This window comes from Crocuta crocuta, unplaced genomic scaffold, assembly GCF_008692635.1.
Source record: "Crocuta crocuta isolate KB4526 unplaced genomic scaffold, BGI_CrCroc_1.0 scaffold35, whole genome shotgun sequence".
Lineage (NCBI taxonomy): Eukaryota > Metazoa > Chordata > Mammalia > Carnivora > Hyaenidae > Crocuta > Crocuta crocuta.
Window position 1 is genome coordinate 708,571 of NW_027530625.1, and position 23,592 is coordinate 732,162.

The window sequence follows — 23,592 nt, forward strand, 5'->3', positions numbered from 1 at the left end:
ACAGCTAGCAAGCCTTCACTTTGTTTCCTCAAGCCCCCGGAAAAGAAGCACATCTGGAGCTGGAAGACCGCACATGGGACACCCCGAGCTGCCTGAGATTCCTGGGAGGTGTCAAGGCCCCACTCGGGGACTTGAGGTTGCCTATGGTTTGGCGCCCCAGCAGAGTTTCTAGAAACAAGCCTTCCTCTCCAAGAAAGGTAGCAAAAAACTACTAGCAAAGCCACCTCCCACGTAGCCACAGCCAGTCCCGCCACCAACAAACCACTGCATTGAGTGAGCGAGGGAACAGGTAGCTCTCCGTGTTCCCTCTATGAAGCGGGAGTGCAGTGCGAACCCTACCCGACAGCACAGGGCCGGTCGGAGCGTGAGATGCCATCCAGGTCAGGGAAAGGGAGGTGTCTAACAGCACTTCGGACACCAAAGGTGAGCCAAGTGTTTGGGGGAATCGGGACCTGCCTGGCATGGAGTTCCAAAGCTCATGTGGGCATCATCACGACCTCAGAGGTCAGTGCAGCAGATGACGTTAGCCAAGGACGCGTCATAGTGACACATATCAAGGAAACAAGCTCATCTGGACAACACATCTTGCCCCTGACACACCAACTCCTAGCCCGAGGTGGGGAGCAGTACCCAGCCCGGAAAAGGGGCTGGACATCTAAAATGCAACTTAATAATTACTACCGCTGGAGAAGACGCTTCTTAAAAGAGTCTTTTGAGCTGTCTAAACTCCTGTCCCGACCTTAGTTTCCAAGAACAACAAAAACAAGAAAAAATCTGACTTTCCAAAACAAATATTTAGATTAGAGTCCAAGAAAAAAACCAACCTTCTGACCATTTGTCTTGCTAAGCGAGAAAACGGCATCAAATCTATGCTCATGAACTAGGAGAGGGCAAGGGCCAGGGCCAGGCTCCCCCGAGCCCAGAGGGGACCGTGGGGGCTGACTGACGAGAGCCTCCCCCTGAGGCCTGAGCTGCAGAGCAGAACCGAGCTGCCTGAGAAATGGCCACATCCGGCAAAAAGCCAGGCCCACCTTGGTCCTTCCCTTCGAGGAGCCGAGAAACGTCTACGGAAACAAGCAGTGCTCCCTGGGGAAGTCCTGCACCTACTGTCAGAGCTCGAGAGCCCACGCCCCCAAAAGACACGTCCAGACAGCGGTCTGAGAGGCCCGCCCTCCACGAAAGGAAGCCTGACCAGGCCGAGGCCGTCATCCAACATGCCCTGGAGGCACAGCTTCACTCAGGGCAGGCAGCACGCAGCTCCCCAGGGAGCCAGGCCCACCTGCCCACGGGCCCAGGGCAGCCACCACACCCCTCACCCCTAGCCGGGTCTCCAGAGGACCAGGGTGCCGGCGGGCGCCACACCTCCGAGGTGGGCAGGCAGCCTCACCCACTCCCACTGGCCTGTGGGGGGTTCGATGAAACGGCATGTGCACACGCACTCAGACTAGGTGGCCTTTCTTCCAGTCCCAAGGGGCTCCCTGGTGACTGCTCCCGACTCTCACACACCACCGAGCTCAGCAAAGAGCAGCTCCCTTCACCTGCCTAGGAAACTTGGGCGGGGGCGTGGGGCGGGGGTGTGGGTGTCTGGGAAAGTGGAAAGCACTATATACATTTATAGTTGTTTTTCGTCGCCCCAACTACATTGAGCACCTTGGGGCAGGCACCATGAGTGACTCACCTCAGTCTCCCCCTGCACCCCCTGGAAGGCCTGGCCTCGGGCAGTTTGTGAGACACCTGTTACACGCGGGCATCGTGCCTCAGCGGTCTCTGTAGGCTTCTCGAGAGTCCGCCCGTCACCTGCGCTTGTCCAAAGGCCTGTTCTGGGAGCTGGCGGCATGCGACAAGGAGTCTGCTCTGTGCCCCCCACCATGAACTCCATTCTGAAGCGAGGGGAACTCACTTTCACTCGCTCACACCAAGGCCCCAAGCCGAAATCTGATTCTGGTTTGAGACCAAATGTCTTGCCGTTTTAAATGGTCTTTAGGATAGCAAGAGAGAAAAAGCCTGGAGATGGAGGATTTATCAAGCTCTGCCAAGTCAAAAAGGTGTGCTCACTGGTCCCCTGAAGCCAGTGGCCAGAAAATCCAATTCTCTAGACCTCTCCTTCCTACTCAAATACCAACACTAACCCAAATCTTGCCTAAGAAGTCCAGACAAAGCTGAGATACTATCTGCAACCACAGATCTGCTCTTCTACAGCCAGAGTGGCGTTTCTAAAACGCACCTGTGATCACTATACTGTCCTGAACCCAACCTCTCACTGGCTCCCCAGGGCCCAGAGAATGAGGCCCACGCTCCTTAGCCTGGCATTCAGGGCCCTTCCCACGCTGGGCCCAATGTGCCTGTGCGACTACATGGTTCTTGGAGTTCCACACACTCACGGTCCGCTCCAAAGCAGCTTCTTAGGGCCCTCCTGATTCGCCCTTAGCCCCTCTCTCACCGGGGCCCTGGCACCTGGGACTGCCTCGAGCCCTTTCTGTTCCAGATGTTGCGCTCACCTGTCAGCGCCCTCCCACCCCCAAACCTGGTCCTTCTGGGCCAGGACTGCCCCTTCCTCCTCAGAGCTCACATAGAACAGATGCTCAGGAAGCCTCTGTTTTGGGTAGACAGGCCAGGCAGCAGATGGAAGGAAGTTTCCAGTCATAATTAAGCCAAGGGGTGAGTCTCTACGTCTAAAGCAGGGGTGGGCAAAATACGGCCCACTTTTTTTTTTTAAGTCAAGTTTATCGGACCACAGCCACACTTGTGTTTACCGCAGCCAAGCTGAATAGCCATGTCTGAAAGATTTACTATTTGGCCCTTTCCAGAAAGTGCTGACCCCAGGGCTAAGGGAGTGCTCCCATATATTTCCACATTATGACACACGGGTGATACTTCTGTGGCCCAACAGAATAAGACAAGTCACAGACACTTAACTCTCAGGTCTTGGCCACCCCAAAGGCTGACAGGACCAATGTCTCCGTGTACCTGTAACCCTGCATAGCTCTGACCTAAAGGTCCAAGACCACAGCTGCCTCTTTAGCCTTGGTCCCCAAGAGAGCTATAGAAATAAGAGAGGTGCAGAAACCCACCCCGACTCCCTTCAGTGCTCCAGCCGCCTGTCCAGGATGGACCAGAGGTGGCAGGACTGAGCTAGACACCAAAATCTTACGTGGGTTTTCCCCCGCTCTGTAGCTTCCCGCTAACTAAAGTCCGTGTTCTGGAGATGTTGAGTCCAATGAGCTCCAGACCTTGCCCAGGTAAAGAAACCAAAACATCACTTTTTTAACAAGCAGAGCGACTCTGGATGAACAAACACCCAGTACTCGTCACCCCCTGTGGTGAGACCAGGAGAGCGGACACGCGCGGAAACTCAGGGCAAGGGTAAGACGCTGACTGACCTGCCTGCAAACCTCTCTATCCACTGCCGAAGAGCCACGAAGCCAGAGAGCACAAGAAGAGGGCTCACGGCCCCCCACTAATGAGGACCTGGGCCCACGAAGGACCCATTTCCCAGCCCAAGAGATGGCCCTTGCCACGCTGCTACCCCTTCCCACCGCCCACTCCTGCCCTGCCGACACCTTCCTCTCCCCCCCCCCACACCTTCCCCATCTTGGCCCCAGGTACCAGCTGCCATCAGCAAGTACCTTCGTGCTGCTGCAGAAGGCCACGCCCTGTCTGTGCGCACCGTGCCCCCTTCTTGAAAGCTCTCCTGGCGACCGCCCCGGCGGCCCCCACCCAGTTTGGGCCCGTCTTCGCGAGAAGGCCTCTGCCACTCCCATCAAAGCTGCTCAGGTCCTAGACCTCCTCATAGGCCTGACTCCTACACGGAGCGGGAGGCCTGCCAGAGTCTTCCCCAGCCACAGAGGATGGCTCTGACCTGTCAGGCCCCCGCCCCCGCTTCCTGCGCACACCACCTTCGTCAGTGGTTTCACCTACTCAGCTGTCTAAACAGAAGACCTTGACATTTTCTCCAGCTGGGAGAGCCTGGGAAACAGCAGCAGGTGACAGTGAATGTTTCTCAATGAATCCATGTGCCCAAGAGGGGAGAAGTGGTCTTGGCAGTGTCACCAATCACATCAGCCGTCCACCCAAACTTGATACCCCGTGGAAGAAATCCCTCTGCACTATGCAAACAGCTAGCTTGCTTAAACTCTCCTGGTACCACCGGCCTCGCTTCTCATTGCACCTAATCTCCCAGAGCAGCTCTGTCATCTTGGGAGGCACACATTAGCTTCCTCTAAGCGTCTTTCACCTTCCTTCTAGAGCCACACAAAGTAAATATGACCAAATATAACCCTTTAAAATAGCTGACGGAAAGGTCCATGATCTCCTTGGGTCTCCCCAGCAGCCTCAGTGAATCTCATTTGGAGGGGCTTTCAGCTTTCCCAAGTTCCCCATTCCCCAGGTGCCACCTTCCAGAGGTTTCTCACCTCCTAGAGGACGTCCACAATAGTTCCCTTAATGTACTCCAAGAACATGAAGGATGTTAACAAGCTGAGCAGCTTCTGAGAACATCTCCATGACGGAAGGGTCCAGTGAGATCCCAGAGTCCGAGCGCTCCGGGAAACAGGTCACTGTGAGGATGACCCCTCTGGTTAGAGCCCACAGTGAAGGCCTAGGCGGGGACAGACAACCAACAGCCAAAACATGGATGAAGCTGAACATAAAAAGCCCCCTTCCAACAGCATATCCCTCCCTGGGGGTCTCCAACGGCAATCACCGGCCTGCCGCCCGTGCAGGCCCAGCAACGACACCATTCCCCCCAGCCCAGGGGCAAGCTCACAGCTCCTCCAAAGGAACCAGAGAAAGAATAAGCCTGAAGTCTGGATTCTTTTTTTTTTTTTTTTCTCCACATGGCAGGGGGCAGAGCAAGAAGTGGAGCATTGGTTTTTTGCTTGTTTTGTTTCAAACCACATAGGATATATTCCAGAAGTGTGGAAGAGAGGTAAGCGGAATGCCTCATGGAGAGGAAGGGAAACTGTGCCAGACGGTCTGGGAAACGGCAGGCAGCAGTCTAGACCAGTGAGACAAACCACCAGTACCGAGCACGGTGCTGTCAGAATGGGTGGGCTCCGCCACTGACTGCTGTGTAATCTGGAGCAAATCCTCTTGGCTAAGCCTCCATTTCCTCATCTATAAAAGGAGATCATTTCTAGATCCCACAGTTGTGTAATTCAAATCTTGTCCCCAAGAAAGGGCTTCTGTTAACTCCAAAAAAGTGGAAAACCTGTTATTTCTTCTGTGTGTGGTTAAAAACTCATTAGGAGCCACAGCGTTTTACCACAAACTGGGTGATTTGGAGAATCCTCTGGGCTTCAACATCCTTGCCTGCACAGGAAGAACAGGGCGCGCACTGCGGTGCTCCACACTGCGGCGNCACTGGGAAGGAATGGCTGCTAAGCGAGTGCTATGCCGGGTACTCACTCTCCTCACACACAGGTCACTGTTCTGGAACTCGTGCAACCTGGGTTTAAAACAGTTCCTCCTTCCTGCTCCCCTCCAGCATCATGGCAGGTGGCAACAGAGAAATGGCCAACTGCCAAGGATGATGACTTGGGGTGAGGGAGGACCATCTTTCCCTGGAGAGGATCCTGCCTCCATCCGCACCCCCGCCTACCTCTAGGCAGAGACCCAGGTGGCAACTATTTAGCAAAGGAGCTAGTGACATGGTCTGCGGCAGCGGGAGCCTCAGCAAAGTTCGGAAGAACGGCTCAAGTGCAGCAATTCAGGGACCTCAGAGCCATGCCAGCAGGGCTCCCCAAGCACTGCCCAACCCAGAGGGCCACCTGCCACCTTCAGGCTGGCCACCTTCCCTGAAGCCTGGCCCGGGGAAAGTGCCGGCAATCCCAACAGGCCACTGCAGTCTGGCCCTCTCCAAGCTCTGCTCAGCGCCGGCCGGCTCCCAGCACGTCTACCCTAAACCCAGGCTGCCGGCCCCCCAGGCCTCTCTTCCCTTTACCCTGTGAGTCAGAACCTCGCCAGCCATGAGTCTTAGCTCAAATCTTCTAAGACATCCCCATCGCCAATCTCAGGCCAGACAGAGCATATACTCAGGAAGCATTAGCTACATGAACGTCTACACTTCAAGTTGTCCCTGATATTCAAACAGAAAAAACAAGCTTGAAATACAAGGGCTTCCTTTGTTTACACAACCACACCTAAGTCTTCTAGCCTATCTTTCCAGTTACATAATCTTTTCCAATTGGTCTAACAGAAAATAGCCCTATTTTTAAAAGGCCAGGATATCTGGTCCAGAACAGCGCCAATCAGAGAGCCGGGCTTCCAGCACAGGAGGAGCCTGTGAGCTCAGGACCCTGTGACCTCGTGTGAGGCACGGGTCCCCCGCCGGGCCTGGTCCACAGTGGCCTGCACACCTCCCTCCCCCCCGCCACCCGGCACGCTCCTCCCCGTTGTCCAGACGGCACCCACGGTGCGCGTGGTGTGGTGAAAGAGGCTTTGGGGTTTCGTTCCTAACTCCAGCGCCGAACCCTGAGCCTGTTGTTTTTTTTTTTTTTGGCAATGAAAACACCACCTCCAAGAAGGCTGTTTGAGAAGAATGTCCAAGTGCCTGGCACACACAAGAGAGTTCTTGCTTCTCTTTCTGCTCCTTCTCCAATCTGCTGCTGCCCACAGCCCAAAATGACCTAAACAGAAGGCTACCGTTAACTCAGCTGCCAAGTGCACGCAGAGACCACCCGTCCTAGCGTCCAGAGAAGGGAGGCGGGCTGGGACACCAGGCCCGGGCAGTGCTGGAGGGACGCCCGCGGGGCTGCAGGGCCGGTCCCGTTCCCTCCTGGCGCCAGCAGCAGCGCCAGAGCAGGGGACTGCATGTGCCCGGCCGGGACACGCCGGCCAGTCTCCCGTCCGCTGCCTGGGCAGAGGGGGGCGGCGCACGACACCCCCCGGTAGGGGCAGCGCACTTGGCAGAAATGGCAAAGTTCTGCCACGAATCACCAAGACCCTGCTTAGAAGGACCAAGGAACTAAGACGTTAAAACTGATGGGTCGGGGGGAGAAAAGAAAGAAAGAAAGGCCCTCCCTCAACCTTAGCTCAATGAGGCAACGATTCCACCAAACAGCCACAACTGGGAATGGGGAACTTCTGCCAGGACATTAGATACACAAATATCTCTTGGATTTAAGAAAAGCCTCTTGCTTTTGGGGGACAGCGAGAGAGTAGGTCGTTGGAGCCTCCCCTGAACTGCTGCTGTCGCGTCCCCTCTCTTTCACTTCCCATCGTTGGTACCACTTAAAAGAAAACAAACCAAAAAGGCATGTCTTGATTATAATGCAAATCTGTCGTATTTGCCTTTAAAGGTAATGCTCAGTCCCTGCCTACACAGTTTCTATCAACTCAGAGCGTCCCAGAACCCAGTCTGTGATCCCCACCTAGTGTACCCGGTGCCGGCCGACAGGGAGGCACCGGCCCATCCTTCCTCAGAGGCACCTGAAGCCTGTGCAGGAAGGGACGGGAAGCTGTACCTTCAAGCAACAGCATCAGTCTCACCATCTACCCATTTTTCCTTCCGCTGAGGAGAGAGGGAGGGAGGGAGGGAGGGATGGATGGATGGATAGGCGGATGTGTTTTCTGAGAGATCATCAGACAGAGGAGGCCCCATGTGGTGATGAGTGCAGGTTATTTCCAAAGGGGCGAAGCAAACCAGAAGAGAGAAGGTGCAGGAAGGCTATGAAGAGGAGCATGGGAGCCAGTGGCCTTCTAAGCACGCCACCCAGGCCCCTCGGTCCATGCTTTGTAAGAACTTGCTATCTGCCGAGCACCGGTGAGCTCTGGATGCTGGATTCCAGGCCTCGCTGTAATCACACGCCTCTTTTTTCTTATTAACGTACTGACAGGAAACTGGGAATCAGCAGGTTGATATTCTAAGCTCAGCCCTTTTGAAGTTCTAAGCATACTTAAACCCCAAAGCAAGGCTTTCCAAACCCCTGGCAGCACACTGGCCAATGATTTCTCCACCTCGGCAGAAACGTTCAGTCAGCAGGGATGTGCAGCGACCTCCCCACACTGCCTCACTCACCTAGTGTTCGCTCTGTGTTTCCTGTTTAGTCCCCAGATGCCAGGAGTCCTCTCTCAGACTCTGGAAGCACCTCAAACCTGTGACCACCAAGGAACCAATGCAGCTCCCCCCAAGTAGGCCACGCACCTGCTTCTCGGCTACCTGCCAGCACAGTCTCGCTTCCCTTATGTACCTTCTGTCCCTTCAGCCAACCGCGGTAAAACCGCCAACACTGACCAAGTATTTCCTGTGCACCAGGTACTGTTCAAAGCACTTTGCGTGTATTAACTCATCTAATTCCCAAGCCCCACGGGGATTTGCTGGAGGGAGAAAAGTACTTTGGCCCAGATCCCCACATGGTTTCTATTCCCGATTTCTAGCTGTGCTGTAAAGCTTACATAACCTAATTTGCACTACGGTGCTATTTTTTAAAATCTCCAAAGATCACTGCTTCAAGTATCAATGGAAGCTGTTAGCTCCTACCTAAAATGATAATGTGGGAAAGGAGATCTATTCTTACAACCAGCTCAACTTGAATTCTTGACTTAAGACCGTCTTTCTGGAAGATGGGATGAGGAAGGGAGGAGACTCATTGTTACATAAGAAGCGCTAGCTGGTGCTCTGGAAGTAACTGCTAGAGAGAAATATCAATACTAAAACTCACTCCAGCAGCAGGTAGTTTCTGGACTCTGTAGCTGTTATTCATTGACCGCCTGTCTTCCTGCCTGGCCTCCTCCAGACATGAGAAACGCATGGTCACCACAGGGCGTGGCATCAGAACCTTTCCTGCTCTGAGGCCTTCAGGGCCACCCTTTCCCTGCCCCCTCCCCTACTGGTCTGCGCTGAGCGGGAGGTACAGGAGGACCATCTGCAGAGCAGGTTGTTTTCAGATTAAAATGCTCTTAATGTCCCTAGTTTTTAGGGCGGGGGGGGGCGCATCTGCAAATTTTGTTCATTTCCCTAACTGACTACTGAACATTTGCCTCCACTGCATCTATTAAAGAAATCTAATAAACAGGCAGGTTATAATGAATAATTGATTGTAAGGGTAAAACTCCCCTCACTTGTCATCAAAAAAATGTGGTCAGTGTTTAAAACAACCACTTTGGTCTTTGCTATACTATAAAAACTGCTTAAAAAGGACTGGAATAATTGTTCTTCATTTCATTCCATTCACTCACTTGTAGGGAGGTCCAGGAACATAAACCAGAGTTGTTTTCAGGCTCTCAAAACTGCCAGGGAAATATTTAAAAGGAATGAATTTCCAAATGATGGCCTTTTTAGTGGTGTCAGAGGGCCTATATTATTAGATAATTTATAAATAAGCTACTGATCAAGGTCATTACCCTTTGACACTGCTGACGCATCATCTGTGTCCCAGCTGAGGATACTTGTTATCAACCCAATTTCACCAACAAGGACACTCTCAGACTTAAAATGCTTTGACCGGGCACAGCCTCTGTTCTGCCAGTGCCCAGAGAAGGGCCCGGCACGTACGGACACTCGGCTGTTGGATGAGGGCTAGAACGTACACAGCCCTTGTCAGCTAGGCCTCACACCACCTTTCACGGGTGCCAAAGCCACATTTGACGCACATACGGATTCTGTACGGAAAAAACGTTGTTCCAGCAACCTTCAAAGTTAGTAATAAAAAGAAAACCGCTACTGAAAGACACATAAAACATGAAATTCATTTTAATCTCTATATATCAAATACGGCCTCAGCACAGAACATCTAACACATACGAAATGTACTTATGGGACACACTAAATGGAGCAAACCCTTATTAAAACATTTGGCCTAACCCTCACATCTTTTAAATGAACTCCATGATGTCTGGGGAAGGTGGGAAATAAACCATCTAGCTACCTGACCTAGAAGAGACAGATGAGTTGCCGTAAGTCTATTTGGTCTCTGCAGACTGGGTATTTACCATTCTGAGTCTTGCCAAAGTTGGCTCTGCAAATAGTGAGCTCAACTCAGTCAATGACATTATTTTTCCATAGTTACCTTAATATTTTGGTTTTTTAAAAAAATTTTCTATTGCTTTTTCTTTTTATGGCTTCTTACTGCTGTTGTACTGGGGCATACAACACAGATCAGAGATTTGCATTTCTCAGAGAAGTTTCTCTCCTTGAGAAATTGGCACTTTGATCCTCTGCTTGCGTAACAGCTACATATAAATGGATCCTACCAGGATTGTTACCAATCTTGCTGCTTATGAAATTCCAGCACTTTGGCCCAAAGAGCGCCCTGACGTTAAAGTCTTCTTAGGTGACTCTTCCCACCATCAGATTCTTTTACTCTAAACAGGTCTGTGTGTAATTCACATATATGTTATATCATAAGTTTCTACACACATATACACATTTAACTCGTAAAAGTGAAATGTCTCTCTCGAATAAAAATTACAAGGGTATTAAAACAAATGCTGAAAATAACTATTTTACATTTAGATCATAAAAATTTTCAAGGTAATTATGATGACATAAGACCTAAGAGATCAAATACATCCTGTATGATTGTCATATATGCACGTTGTGTTCATTGACTTTTTCTCTTTAATCAGAAAATAAAAGAGCTTACCTTTGTTTACTGAGACCACAGCTTACAGTCACTAGATCTCAGCCTATTTTATACAAGTGATATGGCTACGAAGGTCCGAGGAGAACGAGAATAAAGTGAGATAAACGTGCTGAAAACTGCTTAAAAGTATTAACCTGAAATACACAGAGGGTCCAACACCAGTTTTAAAAATACATTAACGAGGTATTCCCAGCTCTTCAATTAATAACGGTGACTGACTGATTCATGATTTTCAAACATTCACCCAAATTTTAAAAAAAGAAGGAAAGGCTAATAGCAGAAAAATCTATCAGTGGTTTGTTCCCAGGTTAACGGTTTCTGTGAGACTACGAACGACTCGGGACCCCTTGCTGCACGCACCATGCGCTGCATCTCGTCAGCATGAGGTATGTTGGGAATCTATTGGACCAATTACCTTGCACAAGAGAGGGGGTGCTCCTGCAGCCGGAAGAAACCGTGGCTGCGGGCCACATCCCTGGCTGGGCGCCAGCCCCCATGCAAAGAATATGGCTTCAAGGAGGACCCCTGTCTCTGAGAAATTATAACAGCGCTAACTGACGCAGTCAGGAATGCAACTACCCAAGTTATGTGCTAAAAAAGTTTAAAAAACTGTCAGAAGATAGCACAGCTCACACACTGATTCTAAGTTCTACATTGGTCTGTAAACTCCCTGACAAGAGACTACGCTAGGAGGGGTAAGTACAGATATTGCTAGGTTTCCAAAGGAGAAGTTTTTAAAACAGACACCGTGGCTTTGAATAAAAGTATTGCTCTTCTTTAAAATGCTCAGTCATTGCTTTCCAGAGAAGGTGTCAGAGTGGTGTATCTGAAAGCTGGAAAGCCTCAGGGGGTCACAATGCTCTTAAGACCAGGACAGAAACTGCCATTTCAAGCCAGACAACCTGATGGTTCTAGAAGTCAGAGAAGAAATCTTGAGGGCCCAAGTGAATAATAAATGGTGCGACGCTCAGAGGCTGGCAATAGGGGCTGTCAATGAAAAAACCACCTACAGTGGAGAAAAGAGCAGAGAAGCAAAACTTGGTGTTAATTTCACAGAATTTGGTGAAGCCAAGAGCTTCATTTATATTTCTCTGCTCTTTCAGCTGTAAGTGGAATTTTCATTACAAAATGGAGGGGTGGGAAGGGCAGAAGGGGGGAAGGGGGACACTTAATTCATTACAAAATTTAAACAGTTGAACTTGCATGGTTACCACTTCTAACAAAGGACTGACAGCTCAATTATTTTAAGTAAAGCAGAGAAATGTAAAAGTTTGCAGCAACTGGGCAGGTTTACAACATGGTTAGTAACTTCCAACAAACAACAAAATTAAAAAAAAAAAAGACTTGGTAGAAACCATTTGAAATGACTGCCATCATGTTGGAAAACAGCACAGCTCCCTTTTCACCATTATAGAGGGGTTAAATTAACGAAGCTGAGTCAGCTACTTCAAAAGAATTTTCTAAAGAGAAATCTCCAGAGAGATTCCAACTTGGAATGCAAATTTGACAATCAATTTCAAATAACAATACAGCTGCAGCTGCCAATTAATAGTATTCCAGAAACAAAAAGGACTATTGTAAATATTTAATTAATAAAAACTGGACACTACCAGCCATGCTTTTTCTTCTCAGTGATGGCTCTGTTTCATCCATAGGTCAGCAAAATGAATCAATGAAACATGAAAACTCCCAGCTGCGATGGGCCCTCTTGTTTATGTCTAGCCACTAATGCACAGGATGAGAATGATAAGTTCACAGCTATTTCTAGCAAGTGATGAGGTTTTATTAAAGTATCACCCACCACTAATAAAGACTAAAGGTCAAGGAGCAGAAGTAACAAGCCATTTTGCAATAACTACACATCTGAGAAGTGACACTGACGTTTGTTTTAAATTGCCCATCTCGTTCTCATTCAGTGGTCCCAAAGAAATGTGGTGCATAAATTTGCCATGTTTCTTGAAGCCCAGTCTCACTGATGGGCACTGTTCAGCTCTGAGAAACAGAACTAAAAACAGGCATTTTTAAGACACAGCGACTTAGGAATGTCGACGCGGGACCACACTGGTGCCTTCATGGGGGTGAGTACCTTAATGAAACCATTACCTTCTAGTAACATCATAGGCTTTCCAAACAAGGCGAGAATGCAAGGGGTAGGCTCAGGTCTGCACCCTTTACAGGACAGCACAATGTTACCGACTGATCATTTTTCACCAGCTTAATCAGATAAATTTTAAGAAAAACTTAAAAATAAATGCTGACCCATGGCTGAAACCTGTCACTTTTCACAGCAGCACTCAACAAGAACTGGGACAATCGAAGAGCAAGTTTTTATGGGGACCCTGTTGCTGCTTTAGATTCTGATGTAATTGAAGAGGAAAAGAGACCTTTCAATGAATCCCAGAAAAATCGCTAATCTTCTATCTGCATGAAAAAAGCCAGGGAAGTGAACACAGTATCTTACAGAGTGAAGAAGGCCACAAGAACAAGAGAGGGTGATTGATCGATTAATTTATTCTCTTTTAAAACTTGGAAATTAGGAACCTAAAATAATCACATTCCTCCTTCCCCATCTCTGGGTAGTGCCATCATCTGAGTAAGCAATGCTCGGACAACAGAATGTACCTTTATCATGGGGAGGCCCTTGCACAGCGGTACAAAGGGCTTACAGAGTGAGTAGACTGGCTCAATCTAACAATTGCCTTTGCTTTATTTTAGCAGTTTCCTTACAAATGAATGGGTTTCGAGGGCTCAGTTATTATTAGTTTTCAATTCCTTGTAATTTGATACCAAAACATATCAAAAATAATAAGCTAAAACAATATTCAAACCCATTATTTTATTGGCTTTAATTACACACTTCAGTATTTACAAAGTTAAAGTTTAAATGAAAAGTCTCTATTGTACTGTATTAAAAAAAATAACTACAGCCCAAATTCAAGTGCCCTGGGGCACATACATCTCAATCAGAGCTCAGAATCAGTGACTGCGTCAGGAACCAGGCAGTACTCTGTGTTACAACAAAGCAGTTTATTGTGATCAGTGTTTGAGACTCTATACATCCTTCACAAATTTAATTTTACATAATCTGATACTCCTCTTAAAACTTAAACTTTGAACTGCTAGACTTATTTCCCTAGAACAGAAGGGCTGGTATAAGTTATTTTCCGGAAATGAGGTACCGTTTCACAGAACTAGTTTCTTTTTTGTTTGTTTTCAAGTTTTAGAGAACTAAATTTGCATTTGTTAAAATCAAAAAGTAGGAAAGATGTTCTTTACAAATAATTTTGATCAAGTATGTGTTCAAAGAAAGCAGGATAAAAAGGCTTTTTCTCTAACATTCTGTATTGTACTGTGTCTGTTGTTCAATAGGAATTAGCTTCTGTCATTTGCTAAAAGAATGAGTAGTGGGGAACAGGATATGTTGGGAATTTCATAACGGGTAACAGAACCATTCTCTTGGGTAAACCTACAGAGAAAAGAAACGGAGAGGACTCCAAATAAGTTTAATAATCCAATAAAAATTTCAGGTTAAAAAATATCTTACAGTAATTATCATTAACCTTTTCCAGATTAGTCAGTCAACATGAACCATTTTGGAGAAGACCCACAAACCTCTCACAGATCTCCTATTTTGAAATTGCTCCTAATATTTTGATCATCAGTATTTTCCACTCAAAATTAAGAGGGCCATATTGCAGGAAGAATGATATTCAGAAAGCAATTTCATTGGAGTGAGCAGTCATCAAATCTAAAGATCAAAAGCAATGCTATTGATTAATATTCCAAAGGGGCTCCAGAAATCCAGAATGGTTTTCAATTTGGCACATCACACATTGCAGGAGAAACAGGGATGCCTGGCAAGACTCAGAGCACAGCTTTCTGTGCAGGCCTCAGCTCCCCAGAAAGACCGCTCCGCCTGGAGTCACGACCAGGTACTGATCTTCCCAATGGCTACTGCGGATATTGGCGTGGCAAATCTGGAAAGATTAACTACTTTCTTAATTTTGTAATGAACGAGTTCTTGTGGCCTCACAAACTTCTGCATACTCAACCAGGATTTGAAATCTGCTCCTATTTCTATTCTAATATTTAACCTACGGAGAAATCACAAAGCAGCAACAGCAGGTATTCAAGAGCACCAGATGATCAGAGGGAAATTACCCCACATGCAACAGCTTTACAAAGGCCAAAAGACATATTTACCTTACAGCCAAAATAAAGCATTGTTTTAGTAGGTTGGCATCACAGTAACATTTAAAAACCAAATCTTTTATGTGAAAAATGGGGGCATCAAATTTCACCAGCTTTGGAAGTCAGTTATATGGCACATGGAAGAGAGGAGCCGTCTGAAGTGGGCCTCAGAGGCCACAGGGTGAAAGTATAATGTTAGAGGAAAGGGGGGAACAAGAGAGAAAAATTAAAGATTGAGGAAAAACATGAATGCAGCTTAAAGCCTAGACAAACCAGTGTTTCAAAGAGAAAAATTAAGCTCTGGAGAACCTGTACTACAGAAGGAGACTTCACTCTGCCTAAAAGAAAGACAGAGACCTAACAACCTGCCCCAGCAGGCAGGTGCTCTGTGGCTCACACAAGACACAGCACGATGGACCACTGAGTCAGGATGCATTTGGATAAACTGCCCAGACCTGATTCACAGGAGGGATGAGGTGGTCAGGACACCCAGAAGTTGGCTGAATGGTAAAAGCAAGTGGCCAAAACCACAAGGAGCTAGAGAATCAGAATTTAGAAGAAATTCTGGGTGAAAACACTCTCTTGAGTAAGTTCTCACTTCTTAATGTGGGGGGTCGGGGAAAGGCCTGACCAAACCTGAGTGTTCCAGAGGAAACCCTCGGGTAGAGGAGGAAATCCCAGACTTGGCACTCTACTGTAGAGAAAACTCACCCCAAATATTTGACACTTGTGGTTTCTCTGCATCTTTCCAGGATAGAAATAGTCTATCTTAATGGGGAAGGCAGTAAAACTGTTCATTTTCTACTTATTTCTTACAGTTTAGGAAATCAGATGAAGCTTCAATTTAGCAAAGTCTTAAGGACCCATAATTTTCATCTGAACAAAAATGGAAAAGCTGATGCATGAAGAGAGAAAGCATAATGAAGGGTCCTGAGACTCGTGTGGAGGACCGACGCCACAAGGAGTGGGACGGTCCACGACCTGCCCTGCTGTGCATGCGCACCTCCAGCCTGAGGTCGCACCAACACACACTCACGTGTGCACGCACACACTCACACTTGCGCCACGCCCTCTACGTGCACATACACACACACATGCTCTCTTCTCCGGTGGCAGACACCCTGCAGGTGGCTGACCTACGACATGTAGCGCCTCGGGGAAAATGTCTAAGAGGGCATATCACTGACTCCAAACCTACTGCCTCCATTGCCACATAAACCTCATTCAAAAGTTATCCAAAGGGCCACTGAGTTTCATTTCAGCATTTACTTTTGTGTTTTTCTTATTTTTGGAGGGCGAGGAGACACTCCTATGATTTTGTAACACGTAGCAGACTTTGTGCAGTAAGCACCTCACTGCTGGCGAGAGCCCCCTGCCACGCCGGGGCTCGTTTATGCCACCTCCAAAGCAAAGTTTACGGAAAAGGACGATGGCTACAAATTTGAAGTGAACATTTCCCGACCCCAACTCAAGTCACCCACACGGTTTCAAGCCAGAAACTTCAATGCAGCCATGTAACCGGCGAGCAGTCAAGCTAGAAACCGGGTATGGCCCTTCAGTAGCCTTTGAATGGAGTGTTAAGTTGGCTGTAAGAAGAACTACTTAAAATATTTAATTTAAATATGGTCAGAAACAGGCAATTAGAACAGGCAGTCCTTCAATCAGGCAAAGCGGAGAGAAGAGCAACTCCAACCAAACCAAGAACCACAAGGTTGTGGCATTTTCAAGGGGAATTTAAGTGGGGTCACTAGAATGGATAGGTCTGAGATCCTCCAATTCACTGAAAGAAACCCTGGATACAAACTGTGCTCTAGATTGCTGTGACAGCGCTGCTAAGAGGAGAAATCAGAAAGATGGCGTACATACCATAGGCGGGGGCAGCGGGGCTGTAACCATACGGTGCTCCGTAGCCTGGTACAAAGAGAAGAAAGCAGATCAGTCCAGAACAAAGGGCACTCGATCGATCCTGGCCCAATTCACAAGTACTGCCTGGCCTGGCATCTTGGGCCCTGAGGACTTCTAGATGCTGGATGAATGAGAGTCATTTCCACAATGGCCACACCCTCCCTTCCCGCTTACCATGGAGGATTTCTCCCATGACCTACAAGGTTCTCGTAACCCACCAGAATATTCCTTCTCCTTGCACTTACCACGCTGTGTTATAATTATCGACTCGGTGTCTGTGTCCCCCACCAGAGTGACAGACACCAAGTCTGACACCTTTGCATCACCACAACTTGGCAGAAGGTCTGTCACATAATATCCACTTCCTAAATATAATTTGTTGAATGCTTAGAATCACTCAAATTACTGATTTCTTTAAAGCTGGAAAACAGAACTTTCCAGGTCTCTTCAGAAGGCAGTGACAGAACAGGCTAAAGCCTCTACTGATGCTAAAAAACGGGCATGTGGATCAGGCTGTGGGCTCAGCGACAAGGTCCATGTCCCTTGATAATCTGAATTCCTGGCCCCAGCACAGAGGCTCTCAGTAAATGTTGGCAAAACTAACATTAGCATGTGGTGCCTAAGGAAAAGGCTCACACTGTCAATAAAAACAAGTCGAAAGAACAGAGAAGTTTTTGAATCAATTTGTTCTGGCACTAGCTTCTTATATGTGTCTAAACATTTAATTTCTAAGTTGTCTTTCTATATCTGTGAAATGAGGAATCTTCCAAGCTTCTTTATAGTGTAGTAGGCATTAGAAATACTGTGTTAACGGAAGCCCCAACTTTTGATTTTTCAATAAAACGAGTTTAAAAAATGTAAATTCTGGGGCACCTGGGTGGCTCAGTAGGTTGAGCATCTGACTTCGGCTCAGGTCATGATCTCACAGTTTGTGAGTTCAAGCCCCACATCAGGCTTTGTGCTGACAGCTCCGAGCCTGGAGCCTGCTTCAGATTCTGTGTCTCCATCTATCTCTACCCCTCCCCACTTGCACTCTCTCAATAAATAAATCTATTTTTTTAATATCCATAAATACTAAATTGCTTGGGTAAATCTTTAGGGAATCTGGGTTCCAAAATAGAACAGGGTAAAGAGGAGGGAGCACACCTGGGCAGCTCAGTCGGTTAAGCATCTGACTCTTGATTTTAGCTCAGGTCATGATCTCACAGTTCATAGGATCAAGCCCCACATCTGGCTTCATGCTGACAGGAGGGAGTCTGCTTGGGACTCTTTCTCTCTTAGCTCTCTTCCCCTGCCCCACTCGCACTCTCTCTCAAAATTATTTTTCTTAAAAAATTTTTAAAAAACAGAATGAAATAAAATAAGACAGAACAGAACAAAGGGAACCTGGGTGGTTCAGCTGGCTGAGCATGAACCTCTTGGTTTCGGCTCAAGTCATGATCTCGAGGTCATAGGATCGAGCCCCACATCATGCTCCTTACGGAGCATGAAACCTGTTTAGGATTCTGTTTCTCTCCCTCTCTCTCTATCCCTTCCCGGCTCACACACTCTCTCTCTCTAAAAATAAATAAATAAATTAATTAATTAATTAATTAAAATAAAAATAAAAAGAATAGAACAGAACAAAACCTACATGGGCCCTAAAACAAATCAGGCCTTTTTTTTTTTTCATTACAACCCTTTTTCTAAAATCATTTCTGCAGCTTGCAAGCAATTTTTTCCCTCCTTTCCTAGCTGCCCAACTACAACTCATCCTTTATATCAGGACCAACTATCACCTCCTCCGTAAAGCCTCCTGGGTTTGCTGTTCATTCCTTTGCCTTCCCCACCCCGACCTCCAGGTTACAACTTGCATCACATTGCACAGTGTTTACTCAAATGTCTGTTCCTATCTCATATGACCTCAAGCATTCACTGGGGCAGGTGTTAGTCAATCTTTGAATGCCCAGTTCCAAATCTCTTGATTAAAAGAAAACATGCAAATGTACTCTTAATGAGCAAACTGCTTTCAGGGACTAACTGAAACGTTTCCAGAGAGATAAAAATTTTCATTTTTTTAAAATGTTTTACTTATTTTTGAGAGAGAGATAGAGACAGCGTGAGCAGGGGAGGGCCAGAAAGAGAGAGGGAGACACAGAATCCAAAGACAGGCTCCAGGCTCTGAACTAGCTGTCAGCACAGAGCCTGATGCAGGGCTCGAACCCACAAACCGTGAGATCATGACCTGAGCTGAAGTCGGACGCTTAACCAACTAAGCCACCCAGGTGCCCCAACAATTTTCACTTTTTAGTGTTTACTACAGTCACATAAAATGGGATAGTACAACAAAGCCTTGGTCTTTGGTCTTAATCATACTCTTTAGTGCCCCCTACATCCTGTATTTCAAGAGGGTGCAATGCAGCTGAAAGCAGCAGTAGGAAATATGAAGTAGGAACAATATCAGAGGCCAAAAGAGAAAGTAATACTTTAAAAAGAAGTTGTACATCAACTCTATTCCAGGAAAAGATGGCCAGCTGGATGGCCAAGGCTAGAGTTTCAAGGGTTTTACCAAAGCCTCCTTAAGGAAAGAGAAAACCACAACCACTAAGCTGGCTCCTGATCGGGCTGTGGGATTCGAACCTCGACTGCTTTCACTAGCAAGGTGACTTTGTGCCTGTTATTTAACCTGTCTGAGCCTCACAGTCCTCTACAGTAATTGAGTTGGCAGGGGAATGTAATTAAATAATGTATGTAAGAATACTTACTACGGTCCCTGCTGCACAGAGTACACTCCGCAGATGGCACATGACCTATTCATAATCTAATTGACCTGATCTGAATCTTCTCTAGGCTATAAAAGAACTTCATTTTTAAAAGCTTCAGGAGACAGGCCTTTTCAAAGAGGTCAATGCGATGACAAAAGAAAAGCTACGAGCCGGGCAACAAGCAGACCCACGCAATGCTTTCCACGATGATCACCACTAGGTGATGAGTGTTTCCACTTGGACGGGGGCTCAGCATCAAAGAGAAGCATCCACAGACACTACCTGAGGGATGAAGCCCCCGCTGAACACGTAAGCACAAGCACGAAAGTTCATCGCAATAACTTGCCTGGTATCATTTAACAAAAGCAGCTTCCTTTGAATAATGACTGAATAAGGCAAAAGAGTATTAAATATCAGTGGAAACAGTGAGATACACAGCAGAGTGTCTTAGTCTGGGACCTATAAACAGAATCAAACCATAAGGAACCTTCTCGTCTACCATCTCCCTCCCTGCCTCATCCTCCAGCAGTCTCCTAATAAGCCAAAGTCACCGCCCCAGTTCCTTTCGCTGAAAATGCTGGGAGAAATCCTTGAAACCTCCCTCTTTTCTCATTCTCTACATTAAATCCATTAAGTGGGCTTCTGCAGGAGTCTTCAATCTGGTCATTCTTGCCACACATCTACTTCCCTGCACCTGAGGAGATACCCCCCGCACTGTCTGTGCCCTGAGCTACGAAGTTTACCAAAACCTTCTAACTTGTCTCTTCACAGCCGTTTCTAGCCCTACGATCTATTCTTCACACTATAGACGGTGATCTTTATAAAAAAAAAAAGTCTGATCTTCTCACTTCTCTTCTTAGAACCCTTCATGACTTCCCACTGCACTTAGCATTCTAAGGCCAAAATCCAAACCATGGGCTCCAGGACTGGGATTGAGCATTCGGCTTTAGCTCAAATCACTCCCTGTCCCTGTCATGTCTTCCCCTTCTCCAAAAAACAAACAAACAAAAACAAACAACACACAACACTCTCTACACTACACACATCTTGGCCTTCATCCTTCTCACTAGCCAGGTGAGACCAGCAGCACAAGGTCTCTGCATATGCTGTTCCCTCTGTGTGCAACACTCTTCCACCCCCGTCTTCTCTGAGTTAACTCCTCCTCATTCTCCAAAGCTCAGGTCAAGTGTCACTTCTTTGAGGAAGCCTTTAGGCCCCAAATCCTAGACCCAGTTTCTCTGGACATTACACTTCCTCCTCTTTCTTTACAATCTTCACAGTTTATAATTGTGATTATTTGATCAGCATGTCTCACCCAATCATAAGCCGCATGATAGTAAAATCCCAAAGCAGGCACATGATATTGGAATGAGTGAATATATTCTTTATGTGACACATCTTTGAGCTACGCCCCCATTGGGATCAACTGCTACAAGTAGAATTCCAAAACCACATCATCCACAGAACTGTCCAAGTGGCCCACTCTCCTTCTTAAAAAAACAAACAGGGGCGCCTGGGTGGCTCAGTTGGTTAGGCGTCCGACTTCAGCTCAGGTCATGATCTCACAGTTCGTGGGTTCGAGCCCCACTTTGGGCTCTGTGCGGACAGCTGGCTCAGAGCCTGGAGCCAGTTTCAGATTCTGTATCTCCCTTTCTCTCTGACCCTCCCCTGCTCATGTTCTGTTTCTCTCTCAGGGGGGAAAAGAAACAAACATCATAAAAAACAACAAACAAAAAAACCGGGGTGCATGGGTGGTTCAGGTAGTTAGTTAAGCGTCTGACATCAGCTGAGGTCATCATCTCACGGTTTGTGGGTTTGAGCCCTGCATCAGGCTCTCTGCTGTCAGTACAGAGCCCACTGCAGATCCTCTGTCCCCCTCTCTCTGCCCTTCCCACCCCCTCACAAATAAATAAACATTAAAAAATAAATAGAAAACACACACAATGTAACTGAACTTCTTAGGAATGTTACATAAAATATAATGATGGGATAAGATTCAATCCTTATGACAATTTCATCTTGACCAACAATTACGAGCAGTTAACTTGTCAAGTTAAAGGTTCCATACATTCAAATAAACAAACTTAAAAAGGGCGGGGCACGCCTGGGTGGTTCAGTCAGTTAAGCATCTGACCCTTGGTTTTGGCTCAGGTCATGATCTCACAGTTTCAGAAGTTCAAACCCCATGTCCGGCTCTTTGCTGACAGTGCAGAGATCTCTCTCTGCCCCTCCCCAGCTCACACTGTCTCTGTCTCTCTCAAAATAAAAGAAAAAAGTTCCATACGTTCAATAGTGCAGACAACTTAACTTTAATGAGACAGCTATACATCTACTACTGAAATAATATAAGTATTAGAACAGAAGGCAAAAGGTGGGCATCTTTTCCCATCTTCCTCAAGCCACGTGGTGAAATGGGAAGAATATAAACTCTGCAACTGCAAACACCTACATTCAAATCTCTGCTCTGATGTTTGCTACATGTCTCAGACTGAGCTAGCTGCCTTCGCCCATTAAACTTTAGTTCCCTCATCTAGAAAATGGAAATAATTTCTACTTGAGGAAACACTGTGAAGATTAAAAACCAATTAAGTGAAATCATTTCTGCAAAAGTATCTGGTGTATAGTAAGCTCTGAATAAATAAGCTCCCCTTTTTTTTCTGTTTGTACTTCTGTAGCCTTTATTGAATCCCAAACATTAAGTTAAAGAAACGCTATTAGCAGCAGGCTTCACCCCAGTGAGGGAGTCTCTTACCAGCAGCTTCCCTCTCCTGTCACACCCAACCAACTTCAGGTCCCCAGCTGAATGCACCCTGCTCAACGTCCACACTCCTCGTTTGTCACCTCCCTCCAGGAAGCCTCTAGTCACTCAGCAGATGCCAGGGGAAAACCTTTGACATTTCACAGATTCTCTTCTTTTGAATTCCCAGACACACCCATCTTACACTTCTGCTATGTCTCTAGAGACCATGTATAACCCCAGAAAATAAAGGAGATGCTGTTCTTCAAAGTGTGACCCAGAAGAGGAAGCAGGCCTCTTACAGGTTGTACTGTACCTGGAGCTATGTAGCCAGGAGCAGCTGTAGCCCCAACGAAAGCTCCCCTCGTTAGAGTTCCTCTTCCTCTGCCCCGAACAGCTTGAACCGCTGCAGACACGGCTGTATTCACAACACCCTTTGCCTGTTAAAAATAACACATTTCATTACTGAGAAAAATAAGAACATCCCGTCATCTCTGTAATGCACAACCTCTATGAGAAACTTGAGCCTGCAGATGAGTCAGTAAGTTGTCTATGACCTTGAACCTTAATTTATCGCCTATAAAATAATATGACACCTACCTTACAGAGCCGTTCTGGAGAATATACTGGCTTATAAAAGAATGCAAGTAATTTCTTCTTTTCACTTGAGGGTTACCCAAAAAGAGTTCATTTTCTATATACAAATTTCAGTAGTCAAATTACATTCAAAGTCATTTTCGGCCTGACTAAAGGAACACTGGACACTTGATACCTAGGTTCAAAATCCACTGAATTCTCCACCCACAGACAAAAAAAAAAAAAATACTGCAACAACCAACCACGAAGAATTAGCTATGAACCTGAGTGGGGTTTAAAAAACAAAAACAAAAACAAAACTCCCCAAAACAGAATTACGACAAGAAGGCCGAAAATGAGAATTCCAGGAAGGTCATGTGACTTCTTTGAGACTGTTTCTGCTGTTGTGTGTGACGTGTGTGTACCAGTCATTAAATAAATACCACCTCTGAAGTCCCCTCTTGCTCTGAAGAGCCATGGGACTCCAGTAAGTCACACAGTCTCTGTGTCTACTTGAGTCTCTCCACTAATCATACAATGAGGATAATGATACCCACTTTGTTTTTTTTACTTCAGAGTAGAAAAAACAATTGAAAAATAGAAAACTCTCAAGAGAAGAACAGATAAGGACCAACAGAACACAAGTGTGCTAAAACATCCCTTTCTAAAACTGAAATTTTAAAAACTCAAGAATATCTAGTTTTAAATTAAACACTACACTTATTCTAACATAAAGACACAACAAAAACTCAAACTAGAAACTACTAGAATTCCCTACTGTAACCAAGGTACAGGGAAGGAGGTGTAGAGCCTCAAAGCTCACTGTGGAAAAGTCAACAAGATCTCAAACAGTTTA

General features: G+C 46.6%; 1 protein-coding gene across 5 annotated transcripts in view; it reads right to left on the bottom strand.

Moving 5' to 3' along the window:
* Positions 1–23,592, bottom strand: part of STRBP (spermatid perinuclear RNA binding protein) — a 73,881-nt gene that overhangs the window by 1,301 nt on the left and 48,988 nt on the right. For 2 of the 5 annotated variants that reach the window (XR_013336096.1, XR_013336094.1), the window contains exons 15-17: positions 22,477–22,600; positions 16,641–16,685; positions 10,584–10,717 (exon numbers count right to left, since the gene is read on the bottom strand). Coding sequence is in view for 1 of the 5 variants with exons in the window: in XM_077768195.1 (XP_077624321.1) it covers positions 13,973–14,049; positions 16,641–16,685; positions 22,477–22,600 (246 nt within the window). In the remaining 4 variants the exon portion in view is untranslated. Of the gene's footprint in view, positions 1–4,412; positions 4,598–9,675; positions 9,872–10,583; positions 10,718–13,404; positions 14,050–16,640; positions 16,686–22,476; positions 22,601–23,592 lie in introns of those variants that run through there. The other 3 variants (XR_013336095.1, XR_013336097.1, XM_077768195.1) reach the window with 3 other exon arrangements.